Below are 16,375 nucleotides of genomic sequence, written 5' to 3' on the forward strand. Positions count from 1 at the left end.
GGGCACCCCTAAAATGGCGGCGCCCACAGCGGCCTCAGCCCGGGCGCGTCACGTGGCCGCCGCGTTCCCGCCATTGCATCAGCCGGCGGCGGGCCCGCCCCGGCGGTGAGGGGGCGGGGCTTGCGCGGAGCGACAGCGCCGGCAGCCAATGGGAGCCGTCCCGGCGGTGGAGGGGCGGGGCGTGGCGCGCGCTGCGGCGGCCGGCGGTGAGGGGCGAGGGGCGGCGGCGGCCGCGCAGGTACGGCCGGGGGGGACACGGGGGGGCTGCGCTCCGGGTTTGACCGCCACGGCCCGCCCGGGACCCCGGGCCCAGGGGAGAAGGGCAGGAGGGAGGGTAATGGGGGAGGGTGGAGGGTGGTGGTGGTGGTGGTGCCGCTGGTCGCGCCCCAGCCGGGCCTGCGGGGGGGATGGCGGACCCAGCGCTTCCCCCGCCCCTCCTCGGGCACTGGAGAGCGGGCGGTGTCCGAGCAGGGCCTCTGGTCGGCCCTGTGCGCGGTCCTTCCCTCCTCGGGTCATTCCCTCCTCCAGCATCGAGGTTGGACTCGATGATCCGAAAGGAGTTTTCCAGGCTCATTGATTCCGTGATTCAATGAACTGCTCCCAGGCCCTGCTCCCGTGGGGGATTCCCGTCCCTCGGCGCCGCAGCACGCTGCTGGGAGCTCACCCCCCCCCCTCGTGTATCTGCATTGCGCTCCGCTGACAGGGACAGCTCTGTGCACCCGTGGGACACTCGGGCGGTGCTGCCCTGCAGGCTGTCACTGCCTCTGGGGTGCCTGAGGGCATGTGGGCCCTCCCAGGGAAGGCTTCCAGGCATCCTTGGAGCTGTCTCTGCTTCGAGCAGGGAGGGCGGACAAAATGATATTCAGGGGTCATTCCTGAACTTGGCTCTTCTGTGGTTTAATTATAGAATCACAGAATGGTTTGGGCTGGAACAGGCCTTAAAGCTCATCAAGTTCCACCCCCCCGCCATGGGCAGAGATACCTTCCGCTAGACCAGGTTGCTCCAAGCCCCATCCAGCCTGGCCTTGAACAGGGATGGGGCAGCTACAGCTTCTCTGGGCAACCTGTGCCAGGGCCTCCCCACCCTCACCAAGAAGAATCTAACCTAAATCCCTCCTTATTTGGTTTAAAACTGTTCTCCCTTGTCCTATCACTATCTGCCCATGTAAAAAGTTGCTCTCCCTCTCTTTTATAAGCCCCCTTCAGATACTGGAAGGCCGCAGTGGGGTCTCCCCACTCTTGCATTTATTCACCTTGAGTGCTTTGTCGGCTTGGCAGCTCCCCCCTCCATCCATGTCCCCAACAACACAAATGCAACATATTAAGTTCAGTATCCATGTGAATTTGCAATTTTAAAACCCCGTGTTTTCAAAGAACAGGTAACTTGATGTAGAGCCCCGAAATCAGGGAGATTGGGGGAGAGGAGGTTTGGGGTTGGGCCAGCGCTCTTTGGGGCAGACCGATGGTTGAACTGAGGAGCCAGTGAGTACTTAATGTGGGGGGGGGACCCTTTCATGAGATGGAGACAATGATCCTCATGTTCAGCTCGAGCTAACAACACGTCAGAGCCTTGTTTGTTGTTGTTTCTTCAGACTGCACCGAGGCCTTGCCGCTTCCCCGCCGCTCGCTTTGGCCAGCGGTGACTCGCAGCCTCAGGATGGAGGCCACGCTCACCGCCAGCCAGATCCGGCAGCGCTTCATCGACTTCTTCAGGGAGAACAAGCACACCTACGTGCACTCATCTTCCACCATCCCCCTGGACGACCCCACGCTGCTCTTTGCCAATGCTGGTATGAATCAGGTAGGTTTCCCACCCTGGCACTGCGGTCCTTACGGACATATCCCGTTGAAACCCTTGAGGCTGTTTGCAGAATTTCTTGTGCGGAAAATTATTGTTTTCTCCGTCTTCCATCTGGTCACAATGGGGTGGTTGGTGTGTGCTGCTGGAGCCCTCTGTGCCCTCACAGAATTGACAAGAGCACTGGAAGAGAGGTCCCTGTGATGGGAGCTCTGACAGTCTCCCTTCCTTGACCCTTTGTACCACAGCCAGTCCTGGCACAAATGACTAATGGCATCTTTAAAGAGCAGTTGGGACTGACCTGCTGCAAGGGCTGTGCTGCAGATCAGCACTCATTTTTTATTTTTTGACAGCTGGGAATCCGACAGCTTCTAATCCCTTTGGAAGTCCCAGGGTTTGGTGGGCTCCAGAAACACGTGTGTGTGTGTGAGAGCTGAGTTCTAGGCAGTGCTGCAGCCTTGCCACAGGCAGGAGCAGCAGGTTTGTTTCTGAAAGGTGCCTTGGGTGCGTCCAGGCCAGTGATATTGTCACACAGATGACACACACTGCCTTGCTGTTGCTTGCAACATTTGGAAACAGGCTCTGAGTGCTGGTCTGAGTTGCCCTTTTTTCTCTCCTCTCAGTTCAAACCCATCTTCCTCAACACTATCGACCCCTCACACCCACTCGCTAAACTGAGCAGAGCCACCAACACTCAGAAGTGCATCCGAGCAGGGGGCAAACACAACGACCTGGACGACGTGGGGAAAGATGTGTACCACCACACCTTCTTTGAGATGCTGGGGTCCTGGTCCTTTGGGGATTACTTCAAGGTAAAGCAGGCTGGGTGCAGCTCTGAATCCCTGGCACAAATTTGTCTCCATGAACTCAGCAGAGCGGTTGCCAAGAGGAAAGAAAATATGTTGGCACAGAGGGGCATGTGGCTCCTTTGGGATAAATGAGGTTGGAAGCTACCCCAACCCTGCAGAATGATTTGAGATTAATTACTTAAGGTTTACAAAGCTGATTAAATTAACTCTGCTAGTTTAGAGTCTTCAGGCAGAGGTTTTAGGGGTTGTCCTGGAGCTATGGGGAATTGCATGTGCTGTGCAGCTATGGTGGACCTTCAAACAGGAGTGATCATACAATGATGATGCCCTTTCCCAAGCTCCTTGATAGTGTAGTGCTCTAAGTCAGAAGAAGGATGTTAGGAATACAAAACAACAGCAGAATTAAAAGGCTTTTTGGAGGTAGTGAACATGCTTAGGAGTTAACTTGGCTGCATCAGGAAAGTCATTTGAGATGTTTCTTGTGCTCTGTTCGCTGCATATATTAATTTGCCTCTTATGTCAAAGGTTGGAAAGTTTTTGGCAGTTTACCTGCTGGTACCTGCAGTGGCCAGTACTTTGGATGTTGAAGAGAAGCTGTCTTTGCACTCACTTGCTGACCTCATCTTTCCTTCTGCAGGAACTGGCTTGTAAACTGGCACTGGAACTTCTCACCAAGGAGTTTGGCATTCCTGCTGAAAGACTTTATGTCACTTACTTTGGTGGAAATGAGGCTGCAGGGCTGCAGCCAGACCTGGAGTGCAAGCAGATCTGGTTGGATTTGGGGTAAGGCCTTTCACTGAGGAAGGTGCATGTTTTGATGAGCAATAGTAATTTGTTTGGCTTGGATATGAAGAAAAATTCTTCACAGAGACAGAACAGAAGAGGCTGCCTGGGGAAGTGGTGGAGTCACTATCCCTGGAGGGACTCAAAAGCTGTGTAGCTGTGGAACTTGGGACATTGTTTAGTGGTAGGCTTGGCAGTGCTGGAGTAACAGTTGGACTTGATGATCTGAAAGGTCTTTTCCAACCTAAATGTTTCTATGACTCTATGATGGCATGTGTTATGTGGCAGAACATAACACATGTGGCAGGATGTTTTAGCAAAATTGAAGTGTCACAAATAGTTTTTGTAGTGTAGTGGAGCTTTGAAACTAAAGGGAAGTACTGGTATTAGATAGAAGATACTGGGAGCTCTGGTTTCAAAATCTCTTGTGAAAGCTTAACAGGTGCCCCACTGGGTCAGATGGATGGGCTGTCCTGCCCAGTGTGCTGCTGCTGACAACATTTGAGAAGATCATGGAATCCTAGAACCATGGAATGGTTAGGTTTGGAAGGGACTTTACAGCTCATCCTGTTCCAGCCCCCTTGCCATGGGCAGGAACACTTTCCACTGTCCCAGGTTACTCCAAGCCCCATCCAACCTGGCCTTGGACACTTCCAGGGATGGGGCAGCCACAGCTTCTCTGGGCAACCTGTGCCAGGGCCTCCCCACCCTCACAGGGAACAATTTCTTACCAATGTGTGATCTAAACGTGCCCTCTCTCAGTTTAAAGCCCTTTTCCTTTCACTACATGCCCTTCTAAAGCTGGAGTTCCTCTCCAGATTTCTTATGTTCCCCTTTAGGTACTGAAAGGTTCCAACAAGGTGATCCCAGAGCCTTCTTTTCAGGCTGAACAATCCCAATTCTCTCAGCCTTTCCTCATAGGTGACGTGCTCCATCCCATCCCCGTCTCCTTGCTGGTGGCCTCGCTGAGGTGTTGTGTAAGCCTCTGCCTCCAGCTGGGACAGGTGCCAATGTTCACTTGATCACCCTCAGCAGGGATCCTGAGGCTCAGGCTTTAAGAATTCATCATCTCATCCAGGGAATTAGTGAGCTGAGGTTTCTCTGGTCTAGCCCTTAGTTTGGGGAATTCTTACCTTGCTGTTAGTCTCTGTTGTTCAGTAAGTTTCTTGTTGCAGGCTGGCTGAGGGCAGGATTCTGCCTGGCAATATGAAGGATAACTTCTGGGAAATGGGAGACACAGGCCCCTGTGGCCCTTGCAGTGAGATCCACTACGACCGGATCGGGGACAGAGATGCTTCACACCTGGTCAATCAGGATGACCCCAACGTCCTGGAGATCTGGAACCTGGTGTTCATACAGTTCAACAGGTGAGCCAGAGTGGCTTCCAGGTGAGCCAGGTTGCTCCAGCTCCATGTGGGAGGCTGCTTGGGCTGCGTGCTCTTCTAACTGCCCCTGGCTTGCCCACCATTCCCAGTGGTCCAGGAGCTGAGGACATTGTGATGCTCTGTCCCCTGACCCTCCTGTACAGAAGGGATCAGTCATGCTGCCTTTGGGGACAAACTGGAAGTATTTTCTCCCATTTATATGCCAGGAATTCAGTAGGGAATAAGTGCCATCCTACTCTGGGTCTGAGTTGTCACAGATGGTCTTGTTAATTATATTTTATCACAGTTGTCCTTTGTATGGCTTGTGTACGGGCCCGTGTCATAAATCTGATGGAACCAAATTTCATGGAGATGAGGAGAGAGATTGGGTTCCCCCTGCAGAGCCCCCATCCATAACAGCTCATCTTTCTTTGGCAGGGAAGCTGATGGGACACTGAAACCCCTTCCTAAGAAAAGTATTGATACTGGGATGGGTCTGGAGAGGCTGGTCTCTGTGCTGCAGAACAAGATGTCCAACTATGACACTGACCTTTTCCTTCCTTACTTTGAAGCCATCCAAAAGGTAGGAACTGGGGTCTGATCCAGCTGTATCCATTCCGTGAATCCCTGGCGAGATGCTTGGGGCTGGTCAGAGAGGGTGGTCTCTGCTTTCCCAGCTGCTCTGAGCCCCACAGGTTTGTGCTTTGCTGAGGGTAGGAATGCAGGCTGGCACAGTAATTCCTGTCCTTGGACATATCTCTAGGGGAAAACACAGGACGATGAGTGGTGCAGCTTTCCCAGTTGAACTGTCCTGATGGCACAGTCCTTGGTCCTCTCCTGGTGGGAGATGCTCTGCAGGCCCTTTTGCCATGTGGTAGAGAGCACGTGGTGCTGCTAACCCAGAATCAGTTTGTCCTTCAGTCTCCCACCTGGAACACTCTGATCTGTAGAAAATTCCCTGAGACAGGAGCCCTTTGCCATGAACCGGGACAGCCACTTACAGAACCAGTGTGCTGTTGCTGCACTGTCCGGTGTGGAGACCACCTTACCTGTGCTGTTACAGCAGTATCTTTCCCTTGGATGTGGATAAAACCACCCCAAAAGAGGGAAGCTGGGACCATCTCCTGTGTGACAGAATTTGAAAGGTTTCTTGGCTGGGCAGGTTGTGCCAGGCTGCAGTACTTGGGCCGGTGTGCAAAACACATGATTTCCCTGTACTCTGTCCTTTTCCTTCTCTCTTGAGGTCTTAATGTGGGGATATATTGGCTTTTCTTCCTTCTGGTGTGAAGAGCCTTTGGCCATGGAAATTCAGGTTGTAATGCCATGTAGAGCCCACAGCTTCCCACCTTCCCTGGCTTCACTGAGACACTTCTTTCCAGAGGAGCGTTCCTCCTCTGTGGCTGCCGGTGGTGGGGTGGGCTTGGCTTCTGAGGGCCTTCGCTGTTATTCTGTCATGGTGCTGGCCCCCACTGTCTGTAATCATCCCCCTTTGCCCACTGCCTTCCCCTCTCTGCTCAGGGCACAGGTGCCAGGCCGTACCAGGGGCAGGTGGGGGCCGAGGATGCCGATGGAATAGACATGGCCTACCGCGTGCTGGCCGACCACGCACGGACCATCACCCTGGCCCTCTCGGATGGGGGCAGGCCTGACAACACTGGCAGAGGGTAAGAAGGAGCTGCTGCAGTGCTACCACTCCCTTTCTATTCAGCACAGCTTCCCTGAGGGCTCTGGGATCTTCTGTGTCTCTGGCATTAAAGCAGTGGATAGCAGAGTGTTTGCTCAGGATATTTGACGCTTAAATCCCTGTAGTAAGGTCTGCCCAAAAGGCCACAACACAAAGGTCTGAGGGTTCTTGAGCACAGTGCTGCTGTGCCAGCCCCTGGAAAGGATCACTGTGGGCAGACAGGCACAAAGCCCTGCTTGGTGCAGTGTTGCTGTTAAAAAGCAAGGAAGTTTGGGCTGGGGGGCTGTGCTGCAGCTGCCACTGCCCCACAGCAAGCACACAGTGAGTCTGGGTCAGAGAGCTGGGGCCTGGCACCTCACCTGTGCCTTGCTGCTGCCATGAGCAGCTGCTGTGGGAAAAGAACCCTGTGCTCTTGGTCCTGGGAGAAGGTGCCAGGAAGGCTGGTGGATGCTGGTGGAGCCCCTGAGAACAACTCGGAGGTGTAACGTTTGCATGGGGGCTCTGCTGTTCCCTAGGTATGTGCTGAGGCGGATTCTCCGGCGGGCTGTGCGCTACTCCCACGAGAAGCTCAATGCCCCCAAGGGTTTCTTTGCTACTCTGGTTGATGTGGTGGTGCAGTCACTGGTAAGTTCTTCTGCTCCACTGTATCTGCTGAAGACTTCCTCTGCTGGGGTGTGTGGATCTCCATGCTGAAGGGCTCATCCTCTTGGATCTGCAGGGAGATGCCTTTCCTGAGCTGAAGAAAGACCCAGATATGGTGAAGGACATTATCAATGAAGAAGAGGATCAGTTCCTGAAAACACTGAGCAGAGGGCGTCGCATCCTGGACAGGAAGATCCAGAGCCTGGGGGACAGTAAAATCATCCCTGGTAAGGCTGTGACTTCTGTCTGGATGCAGCAAAAGGCATTAATTTTTTGGGATCACGTCAGGGCTCCGCTGGGCTGGGAGCTTAGAGGTGGTGGAAGGTGTGGGACAGAGTTGGAGTCAAAAGACATCTCTCAGAGCTGAGCCACCTGTCTCTCCTCTGGCCTGTGTTCACATGCTCAGGTTTCAAAGCTGCCCAGATCCCTGTGCTGTCAGGGAGGAGCCTTTTGGATGTTCACCTTCTCCAGATCTGATTGCTGTCGTGCTGTAATGCAGAGCCAGTTGGGTGGGACAGAGCCAGTGGGAGAGCAGGGAAGGGAGCAGCGTGTTGTGGAACATGAGAGCCGACTGCTCTGCCCTCTCTCTGCAGGTGACACTGCCTGGCTGCTCTATGACACCTACGGTTTTCCTGCGGATCTCACCGGGCTGATTGCAGAGGAGAAGGGCCTTGTTGTGGACATGGAGGGCTTTGAGGAAGAGAGGAAAAATGCACAGGTAGGTAACAGCTCCAGGGGAAGCTGGGCTGTGAGCGGACAGGAAGGTTTCCCTTCCGTGCAGTTTGCAGTCACGAGTTACTCCTTTCTTACTGAGTCTGCTCACACCCCATGTGCCCCAGTGTCCCTTGGGAAACACCAGGACAACAGCAGTTGTTGTGGGACATGTCTTTTCTGTACAGCTGGGGTTGGTTTTTCTCACTAGCAGAGCGTGGAGTCTTGAGCTCAGCCTTCATACAGAGATAGTGGAGTGCTCAGAGCGCTTAACTGCTGGAAGTTACTCCCTGTCTGAGGAGCAGTGTCCGGGTCTGCAGCCTGAGTGCCTCTCACAGCACCTTTGCTGCAGCAGCGGGGAGTGGCATTGACCAGCTGGGTACTTGCCTTGCCCTTACTGGGCTCAGGCCCACTTGATCTGCATGCTGGAACTATGTTATGAAGCCAGAAAAGACAGGAGCACTCCAGCTGCTGGCACACAGCTTCCCAGGGCAGAGCTCTAAACCACTGATGTGAGTTCAGGGATGTGAGTGAGATGTGCAGCTAGGCTGGCGTGCGTTGGCTGAAGCTGAGGTGGGTTTTCTCAAACATTAGTGCTTGTCATTGGCAGCTCAAATCCCAGGGCAAGGGAGCTGGAGGGGAGGACCTCCTCATGCTGGACATCTATGCCATTGAAGAGCTAAGGGCCCGAGGGCTGGAGGTGACCGATGACTCGCCAAAATACAGCTATGCTTCAGACCCCAGTGGCACCTATGGTATGAAAAACCTTCTCAGAATCATCATCTGCTGCTAAGCCTTCCCTGGCATGTACCTCAAAGAGATCCCCTCTGGGCTCACCTGTCCTGGGACATGGAGGTGGGAGTGGAAAGGAGTGCAGGCCTGCTTGTTACAAAGCAGGGAAAGGGAAGGACAGACTGTCAGGCCTGTTTTTGCCAAGTTAAGGGGATTCCTGTTCCCTGCAGCTTTGTGTCTCCACACTCCTATGTTGGTGTTCCTCAGCTGCTGCTTTGCCACTGCTGCAGGGGACTGCAGTTTCTGCTTGGCCTGTTAGAGGGCTCTTGGCTCGTTTGCTGTGGCTCTTCCTGCTAATTCTTTGATTTGGTGGAGATTAATGAGGCTGCACGCTCACAGCCATGTGTGCTGCTGACTTTTACTGCATAGGCATGGAAGGCAGTGACAGCCCCTGCCTTGGAGGGCACTGAATGGAATTCCCAGCTAACTGCTGCCTTACTCCTTTTTCCTTACCCTCTGCAAATGTGGTAGCTGCCATGATCTCCTGCAATAGCTGGGAGATGTTGCTATGAAGTTCCACTCCCATGTGGTGTCTGCAAGGTTTTCCTATTTTACTGACACTGCCTGTCATCCTGGTGACAGATTTCGGGAGCCTCGTGGCCACAGTGAAAGCCATCCGCAGGGAGAAGAAGTTTGTGGAGGAGGCATCCACTGGCCAGGAGTGTGGGATAGTGCTGGACCGGACCTGCTTCTACGCCGAGCAGGGTGGGCAGATCTATGACCAGGGCTACATGGTCAAGGATGACGACAGCAGGGAGGATGTGAGTGGGCCTGAGAACCTTTTGCAAGATTCAGTCTGACCCCAGGGCCTGGGCAGAGGGGGAGAAGGGGCCAAGCAAGCTCCAGCAATTTCCCATCCACGTCAGGTGTCAGGCATTGCACGGGTGTCCTTTTGGGGGGTGCAGCACGGCACGGATGTGCTGGAGTTTTGTTCCCCTTGCTTCTCGGGGAAGTGGAGACTCTGCTGCTGTTGCCTGTGGTGGTGGTGCTGGGATTGCCCAAGGGCAGTGCTCTCAAGCCATGATGGGGAGCTGAGGTGGGGAGCTCTTTCTGTGTCCCTCAGCTGTGCCCCACCTTCATTCACTTCTCTGCTTTGCTGTGTGCTGTGCCTGGGGACCCTTGTCTTTCTCCAGCACACGCCCTCTCTCACTCTCAGCTGGGACCTTTCCAGTTGCAGCTCAGACCTCTGGATAGATGGTTTGTCTCCCCTTGGCCTCTTGCTCTGCTCACATGGGGCGTTTCCCTCTTTATACAGAAAACAGAATTCACTGTGAAGAATGTTCAGGTCCGAGGAGGCTACGTGCTCCACATAGGAACTCTGTATGGGAGCTTGAAAGTGGGAGATCAGGTCCACCTGTCTATTGATGAGGTGAGTTAAGACATGGTGTAACACATGGGCTCATCTCTTTTCCCTGGATTTTGTCTCCTTCCTTTTCATCAGTACCACTCTGGGGGGCCTGATGTTTGAGGCCTGCCCTCTCTGCAGCACACGATCAAGCAATGCCTGGCTGACTCCAGGCCTCTGCTGTTTGGCACCTGGCTTTCTCTGGCACCAGGAGGCAGATAATGCCCAGCTGGCTCAGAGCCACACTCACTGGGTTACCTGATCAGCAGCAGAAACATGTTTTGGGTCATGACTGGAAGGTAGAACTTGTATGGTGCCCCACTGCATGGGGACAGCAGGAGGGAGCCTGGGCTGCCTGCCCCACTCCAGACGTTGGTTCCTCTGGGCTCAGCCTGCTGAGTGAGTCCTGGGTTGAGCCTAGTCTGCAAAATGTGTTTCCCTTCTCTATAGAGGCATCATCTTTGGAGGAAGAGGGAGGGCTTCCATCTCGCAGTGCTTTTCCCTGCTGAGGAGCAGATCAGTGTCTGTGACCTGGTCTGTCCTTGTCCTCCCTCCACACAGGAGACTGTGAGGGAAAAGCCATGCACAAATTTGGTGGGGAACACCCTGCTCCCTTAGCTGAAGCTCCAGGGCAGCAAGTGTGGTCAGTTGTTTCTGGTCTCCTGAGCTAGTTTAGGGTTCTGTTGGAGGGCAGCAGCCTCCCCTTCACCTGCTGGAGGCCACAGTGCAAGGACCCGTCTAACAGAGGCTTCCTCCCTCAGGCCAGGCGGAGGCCGGTCATGAGCAACCACACAGCCACCCACATCCTCAACTTCGCCCTGCGCTCGGTGCTGGGCGAGGCCGACCAGAGGGGCTCCCTGGTGGCACCGGACAGGCTGCGCTTCGACTTCACGGCCAAGGGAGCCTTGTCCACCCAGGAAGTCAAGAAAGTCGAAGGGATTGCCAACCAGATGATCGAGGAGTCAAAGGTGGGTGCGGCTGACAGGTTGTACACCTGGAGTCCTGCTTTTGGATGATCTGGGATGCTGGGGGTTTGGCATGCAGGAGTCTTCTGTGCGCAGATTGGCATCACCTCAGAGGGTTTTGAGCAGGAAAACGCCATGTGGGTTGCTCTGTTCATTGGTCCCAGGCCCTCTCTAGGGTTGGCGTGTTCCCATGCCTGCTCTAGTGTCTCACATTAGCTAGAAGAATCAGGAAGTTTGGCAGAGAAGTTTTGCAGGCCTGGCTGGATTTACATACACCCAGACATACCAGTGATGTGTCACCAAGGGCGAGAGAGTTGCTCTGTCTGGTACCAGGCCTGTGTCAGAGCAGACCCTGGAGAACCCTGTGCTCTGCTCAGGAGTCTGTGTTTGGAACCATTTGCATGTACAGTAGCACACAGGGAGTCTGAACAGGTGGTGTTGGGAGTTTTGAACATGGGACATCTGCCAATACTTTTGGAATCCTTGCAGCTCAGCAAACCCCAGCTTGGGTGAGGCACAAGGCTTCACTTTTAGCATCTTTCAGAGAAAGTCATAGTTCCCAGGGAATGTGAGTCCTGAGCTGATAGGACCTGCTCTCACCCACATCCCTTTCCTGTCCTCTGCAGACTGTGTATGCCAAGGACTGTCCTCTCGCAGCAGCCAAAGCTATCCAAGGACTGCGGGCAGTTTTTGACGAGACCTACCCCGATCCTGTCCGTGTGGTCTCGATTGGCATCCCTGTGGAGGAGCTGCTGGCTGACCCCTCTGGTCCTGGGGGCTCTATCACCTCAACTGAGTTCTGTGGAGGCACGTGAGTATCTGGAGAGGCAGGGAAGGCAGCAGGGTGGCTGAAAAGGAGTTCCTGTGGAGCCCGGTCTCTGCTGGAAGTGCTGTGGGTACATGCAGAGCACAGCCAGGGCAGAGCTGGAGGCAGTGGTGATGTGCCTTTGCATTCCCACTCCTCAGTCAATCCGTGTTTAAAATCAGCCTTTGCAAGCAGGGAACTGCCTGTATTTCCCTGCCCACACGCAGGGTCTCTGGCAGTGCTGGGAGCACAGCCCTTGCCACCCTTTCCTTGCTCTTTTGCTTGGTTGGATTTTCTGCCTGTCCCCACACTTGCTGCATCTCCCTGGCAGAGTGGTTGTCTTGTTTCTGTGCTGATTCCTGCTGAGATGAGAGGTAGATTGCTAACTGTCTCTTGTGGGTCTATCTGGGTTCTTTCCAAAGGCACTTGCAGAACTCCAGCCATGCTGGCCCCTTTGTGATTGTTTCAGAAGAAGCCATTGCTAAAGGCATTCGGAGGATAGTTGCAGTCACTGGGGCTGAAGCTCGGAAGGTAAGGGGAGGCAGGAGAGATCCTCTGTGAAATTCCACATATTAACCCTATGCCAGAGTTCCTTTTGTTTGAATTTGCACAATATCCCTGTCAGCATCAGGGAGAATGAACAAGGGATGATGCTCTCCTTGGGAATAGCAGGAACTCAGGGAAAAGGGTGCTGCTGTTGGCAGAGGCTGGGCTGGAGGCCCTGGCTGTGCTACAGAGAGAGCAGGGAAGAAGGGGAGAAGTCTTGACTTCTCAGTGTTGTGTCGGGGGGCAGAGGGGCCCGGGGTGGTCTGTGGATGGCTCTGGGAATAGCTCAGGTTGCTTAGCAGAATGGGCTGCAGATGTAGAGCTCTCAGCAGCTGTCAAGGCTGGCAGGAGAGTGGTGAAGTCTGAGAACCCAGTCCTCTGCTGCTGGGCTAGCAGATCCTGGGCTAGCCTGGGCTAGTGCTTCCTAGAGTGGGAGAAAGGAGTTCATGGGGGAGATGGTTTCTGTTTTTGAGGATCTTTCTTTTGCTTCTGGCAAAGAAGGAGTCCTGGGGCCTGTCTGCTATCATCACACCCTGGTTCTGGTCAAGTGCTGCCTGCTTTGGCTCTGTGTCTTCTGGAGGAGTTACTCAGCTCCGTGCTGGGGCATTCCCTTCTTACCCTGGGGTGGTCAAGAGCCCAGCCTGCTCAGTCTTCGTGCTTGATTTAACCTGGATTGTTTTCTGCTAGGCCCTCAGGAAAGTTGACAGCCTCAGGAAAGTGCTGTCAGCCCTGGAGGCCAAGGTGAAGGTCCAGACAGCTCCCAACAAGGATGTGCAGAAAGAGATTGCGGATCTCGGTGAGGTGAGGATGGTAGCAGTGCTCTGCCTCCCCAGAGTGAGTGGGACCTTGATTGCCAGCACTGGGTTGCATTAATGAGGCCCATGTTCACCTTCCTGCTCCTATCTGGCAGCCCTGCATCCCATGGGTGCTGCAGCTGGCACCTCCTGAGTGGGTTGTTGGCACTGGGAGAGGAGTGGAGCTTAATGGGCTCTGCCAGTTGAGGCACTGAGGTTCATGAGGTGCAGCATCTCCTGGTTGTGGTCACTGGTACCTTTAACCCTCTCCACCTGGTCTTTTGCAGACTCTGGCCACTGCTGTTATCCCACAGTGGCAGAAAGATGAGCTGAGAGAGGCTGTTAAAGCGCTGAAGAAAGTTATGGATGACCTGGACCGTGCAAGTAAAGCCGACATCCAGAAACGGGTGAGCCCTGGGCTGGAATAAAGGATAGTGTGGGAGGGCTGCAGGGCACTCCCTTGGGAGCTCTGCTTGTGTCCATTGTGGAAGGGAGCTGAGCTGTGGGGACACTTCTCACACTGTTCAGTCTTCCAGCCTCTCCTGCTCCCTCCCAGAGCACAGCTACCTCTGTGCCTGCTCCCTGCGTTGAAGCATGGCATGTGTCTTGGAAGTAGGGGTGCTCCTGCCCTACTGGTACCCCTGGGTGCAGGCTTCTTCCTCCTGGATCCCACTGGAGTTTTCTGGAGGAGGATTTAACACATAGCATTGCTGCTGCCTTGCAGGCCACACACCCACCTGCCAAAATATTTTGCTCCTGGCTCCACAGTGTGAGGCTGCTCCAGGCTGGGCTGTGGGTGTGTTTGGGCACCTTGGGGGCCTCCGTACCTGCAGGGGAAGCTCTACCTTTGTGGTTCTTGTGTTCATACACCCTGTGGGCACTCTGGTGTTTGTTTTCTCACCGCTGTTGTCCTCAGGTGCTGGAGAAGACCAAGCAAGTCATTGAGAGTCACCCTAATCAGCCATGGGTCATCATGGAAATGGAAAATGGAGCCTCTGCGAAGGTATGGGAAGGCCTGGTTTCTCTTCAACAACCTTCCTTGTGCCTTGAGGAGCAGCTGGGTGGTCTCTGCTCCCTTGGGGAGGCAGTGCAGTGCTACAGAGCTCTCCTTCTTCACACCTGCTGTCCCTGAGGAGGAGGAGGGACTGCTTGGGCAGTGGAAGTCATGATGTTTGTGGCCCCTGCAGATCAGCTCCAGGAGCATTGTCCTGGGCTGGCTGTGTGGACAGGGCTGGGCAGAGAGCTGCCCCCCAGGCACAGCTGGGTTCAGGTTCTTCCACAGCCAGGGTTAAATCTGCTCCTTCCCTCCTCCACATACAAGTTTCTTTCCAAGCAATATCTGTTGGAATAACAGCTCCCTTTTGTGCACTGTGCTGCAGTGCTGAGCCCAGCAAGTGCCAGGCAGCAGGGACTGATCGTGCCTGGGGTTGGAGCGCTCTGGTTTTAATGCCCTGTTTAAATTTCCACTCTGTGAGTCTTGGAGCTGATCCTGCTCGCTCTCTGTGGCCCTCCCTGTCACCATGACACCCACGCTCGCAGTGGGTGCCATCTCAGTGTTCTCCCTGGCAGAAGGGTGCATCCCAGGGGATGGCAGTGCTGGCAGCCCGGGGAGCTGCGTGTTCCCAATCCACCCAGAGCAGCGCTGCTTTGCTTGCCAGAGGACCTGCTCCTGGAGCTTCTGTGCTGCATCGTGCTGTCTGTGTGAACAAGGGATGATGCTCTCCTTGGGAATAGCAGGATGCATGGCAATCTCCCTGGTTCTTCTTGTGTGCCTGCTGTGTCTGTTAACCCTTGCAGCCTCTTCATGCTGTTTTTGAGTTCTCCTGAGTCACTTTGGAACAGCTGTTCCCTCCTGCTGGGGGGAGCTTTTTTCCCTCCAGTCAGTACTCAGGCAAAGGTTCACTCTGGGGCAAATTCTGCCAGTTCCTGGATAACTGAAGGTGGAGAAATGAAGGCAGTTTCTCCTTCCTGCCTCAGGGTACACAGACAGGGCTTGTGTCACTTGCCAAAGCTTCTACACTGCGAGGGATGTGAATTAGGCTTGTGGTGGGGAGGAGGAGCACAGCAGGGTGATGCTGGCTGGTTTAATGCAAGTCCAGATCCCTGAGGTCTCTGTGGGTGCCATGGGGGCTGGAGGTGAGCTGGGTGTGAGTGCAGGGAAGATGTGCTGCAATAATTTTCTTCTTTTACAGGCCCTGAATGAATCTCTGAAGCTCTTCAAGACTAACTCCCCCCAGACTGCTGCCATGCTTTTTGCTGTGGATAATGAAGCTGGCAGGATCACCTGCCTGTGTCAAGTACCCCAGGTAATGCTGAGGCACTCTGTATCTGCCTCTCCCTCAGCCTTCCTGGAGGAAATGCAGCCTCCAGGCAGGAACTATCGAACACTCCACGGCCAGGATTGATTTGGGTTTGGCCAGAGCCACAACCCTCATGCTTTGGTGTATCATCAATCTACAGAAGTGTGGGAAAAAGGTTGTGCTGTGCAAATGGGGAAGAAGAGTCAGAATGTAGCATGGGTCAGGGAGACAGCTGTTTGTCCCTCAGTGCTGACCAGTGATTTTTTTTTTTTCCCTTTTCTTGCCCAGGAGACTGCAAATAAGGGCCTGAAGGCCAGCCAGTGGGTGCAGGAGGTGTCTGGCTTGATGGATGGCAAAGGTGGTGGGAAGGACATCTCTGCACAGGCAACGGGCAAGAACGTGGGCTGCCTGCAGGAAGCCTTGAAACTGGCCACGGACTTTGCTAGGCTCCGGCTGGGGGAGCTGAAGAACTGACTGAGGGGGGTCCCCGGCCCCCTTTTCCTACTGTCTCCCCTGCGCGGATTTCCTGTCAATAAAGGTTCCCTGCCCTGCTCGCTGCGGCCCTGCTCTGCTGGGGGAGCGAGATGGGAGGGGAGGGGGTGGGATCCTCCTCCTGCCTGTCACCGCCTGTGCCTGTCCCCTCCTCCTGCCCGTCCCCGCCTCCTCCCTGTCCCCGCCCGCTGCCGCCGTCCCGCCGACCATGCCGCTGGATCACCGCCGCCTGTGCGGCCCGGAGGAGTCGCAGCCGCCCTCTCTGTGGGCAGCGCTCGCGGCCGAGGATGAGGATGAGGAGGGCGCGGGGGCCGCGCCGCGGGACCCCTGCTCCCTGCGGCCGCTGTTCGCGCGGGCCGGGCTGCTGAGCCAGGCTCAGGGCTCGGCCTACGTGGAGCTGGGCAGCGGCACCAAGGTGCTCTGCGCCGCCTGGGGCCCGCGGGAGGCGGCCGAGCCCGGGCCGGGCCGGCTGCTGTGCGAGTTCCGCCGGGCGCCCTTCGCGTGCCGCGGGGCGCGGGGCCGGCCGGGCGGGCTGGCGGAGCGGG

At 55.1% G+C, this 16,375-nt stretch overlaps 2 protein-coding genes across 2 annotated transcripts in view; both read left to right on the top strand.

Annotated features, from left to right (window-relative positions):
* The first annotated feature begins 189 nt into the window (after positions 1–189).
* Positions 190–15,892, top strand: AARS (alanyl-tRNA synthetase). Its single transcript, XM_027646531.1, has 21 exons — positions 190–238; positions 1,593–1,801; positions 2,422–2,610; positions 3,245–3,390; positions 4,566–4,757; positions 5,193–5,337; positions 6,273–6,418; positions 6,954–7,062; positions 7,157–7,307; positions 7,674–7,798; positions 8,402–8,546; positions 9,166–9,344; positions 9,839–9,952; positions 10,690–10,896; positions 11,520–11,704; positions 12,121–12,229; positions 12,932–13,045; positions 13,326–13,445; positions 13,955–14,041; positions 15,231–15,344; positions 15,627–15,892. The coding sequence occupies exons 2-21, from the start codon at positions 1,658–1,660 to the stop codon at positions 15,810–15,812; spliced, it is 2,907 nt and encodes a 968-aa protein (XP_027502332.1). The 5' UTR covers positions 190–238; positions 1,593–1,657; the 3' UTR covers positions 15,813–15,892.
* A 128-nt stretch (positions 15,893–16,020) lies between these two features.
* EXOSC6 (exosome component 6) overlaps positions 16,021–16,375 on the top strand; it is a 1,380-nt gene continuing 1,025 nt past the window's right edge. The window contains exon 1 of the mRNA XM_027646691.1: positions 16,021–16,373. Coding sequence (XP_027502492.1) covers positions 16,039–16,373 — 335 coding nt within the window. The 5' untranslated portion in view covers positions 16,021–16,038. The remainder of the gene's footprint in view (positions 16,374–16,375) is intronic.

The sequence above is a fragment of the Corapipo altera genome, unplaced genomic scaffold, assembly GCF_003945725.1.
Source record: "Corapipo altera isolate COAL_440 unplaced genomic scaffold, ASM394572v1 62, whole genome shotgun sequence".
Lineage (NCBI taxonomy): Eukaryota > Metazoa > Chordata > Aves > Passeriformes > Pipridae > Corapipo > Corapipo altera.

Coding starts and splice junctions, on each gene's coding strand:
- AARS (XM_027646531.1), top strand. CDS start 1,658: ATGGAGGCCACGCTCACCGCCAGCCAGATCCGGCAGCGCTTCATCGAC. Junction 2,611..3,244: donor CCTTTGGGGATTACTTCAAG/GTAAAGCAGGCT, acceptor TTCCTTCTGCAG/GAACTGGCTTGTAAACTGGC. Junction 7,063..7,156: donor ATGTGGTGGTGCAGTCACTG/GTAAGTTCTTCT, acceptor TTGGATCTGCAG/GGAGATGCCTTTCCTGAGCT.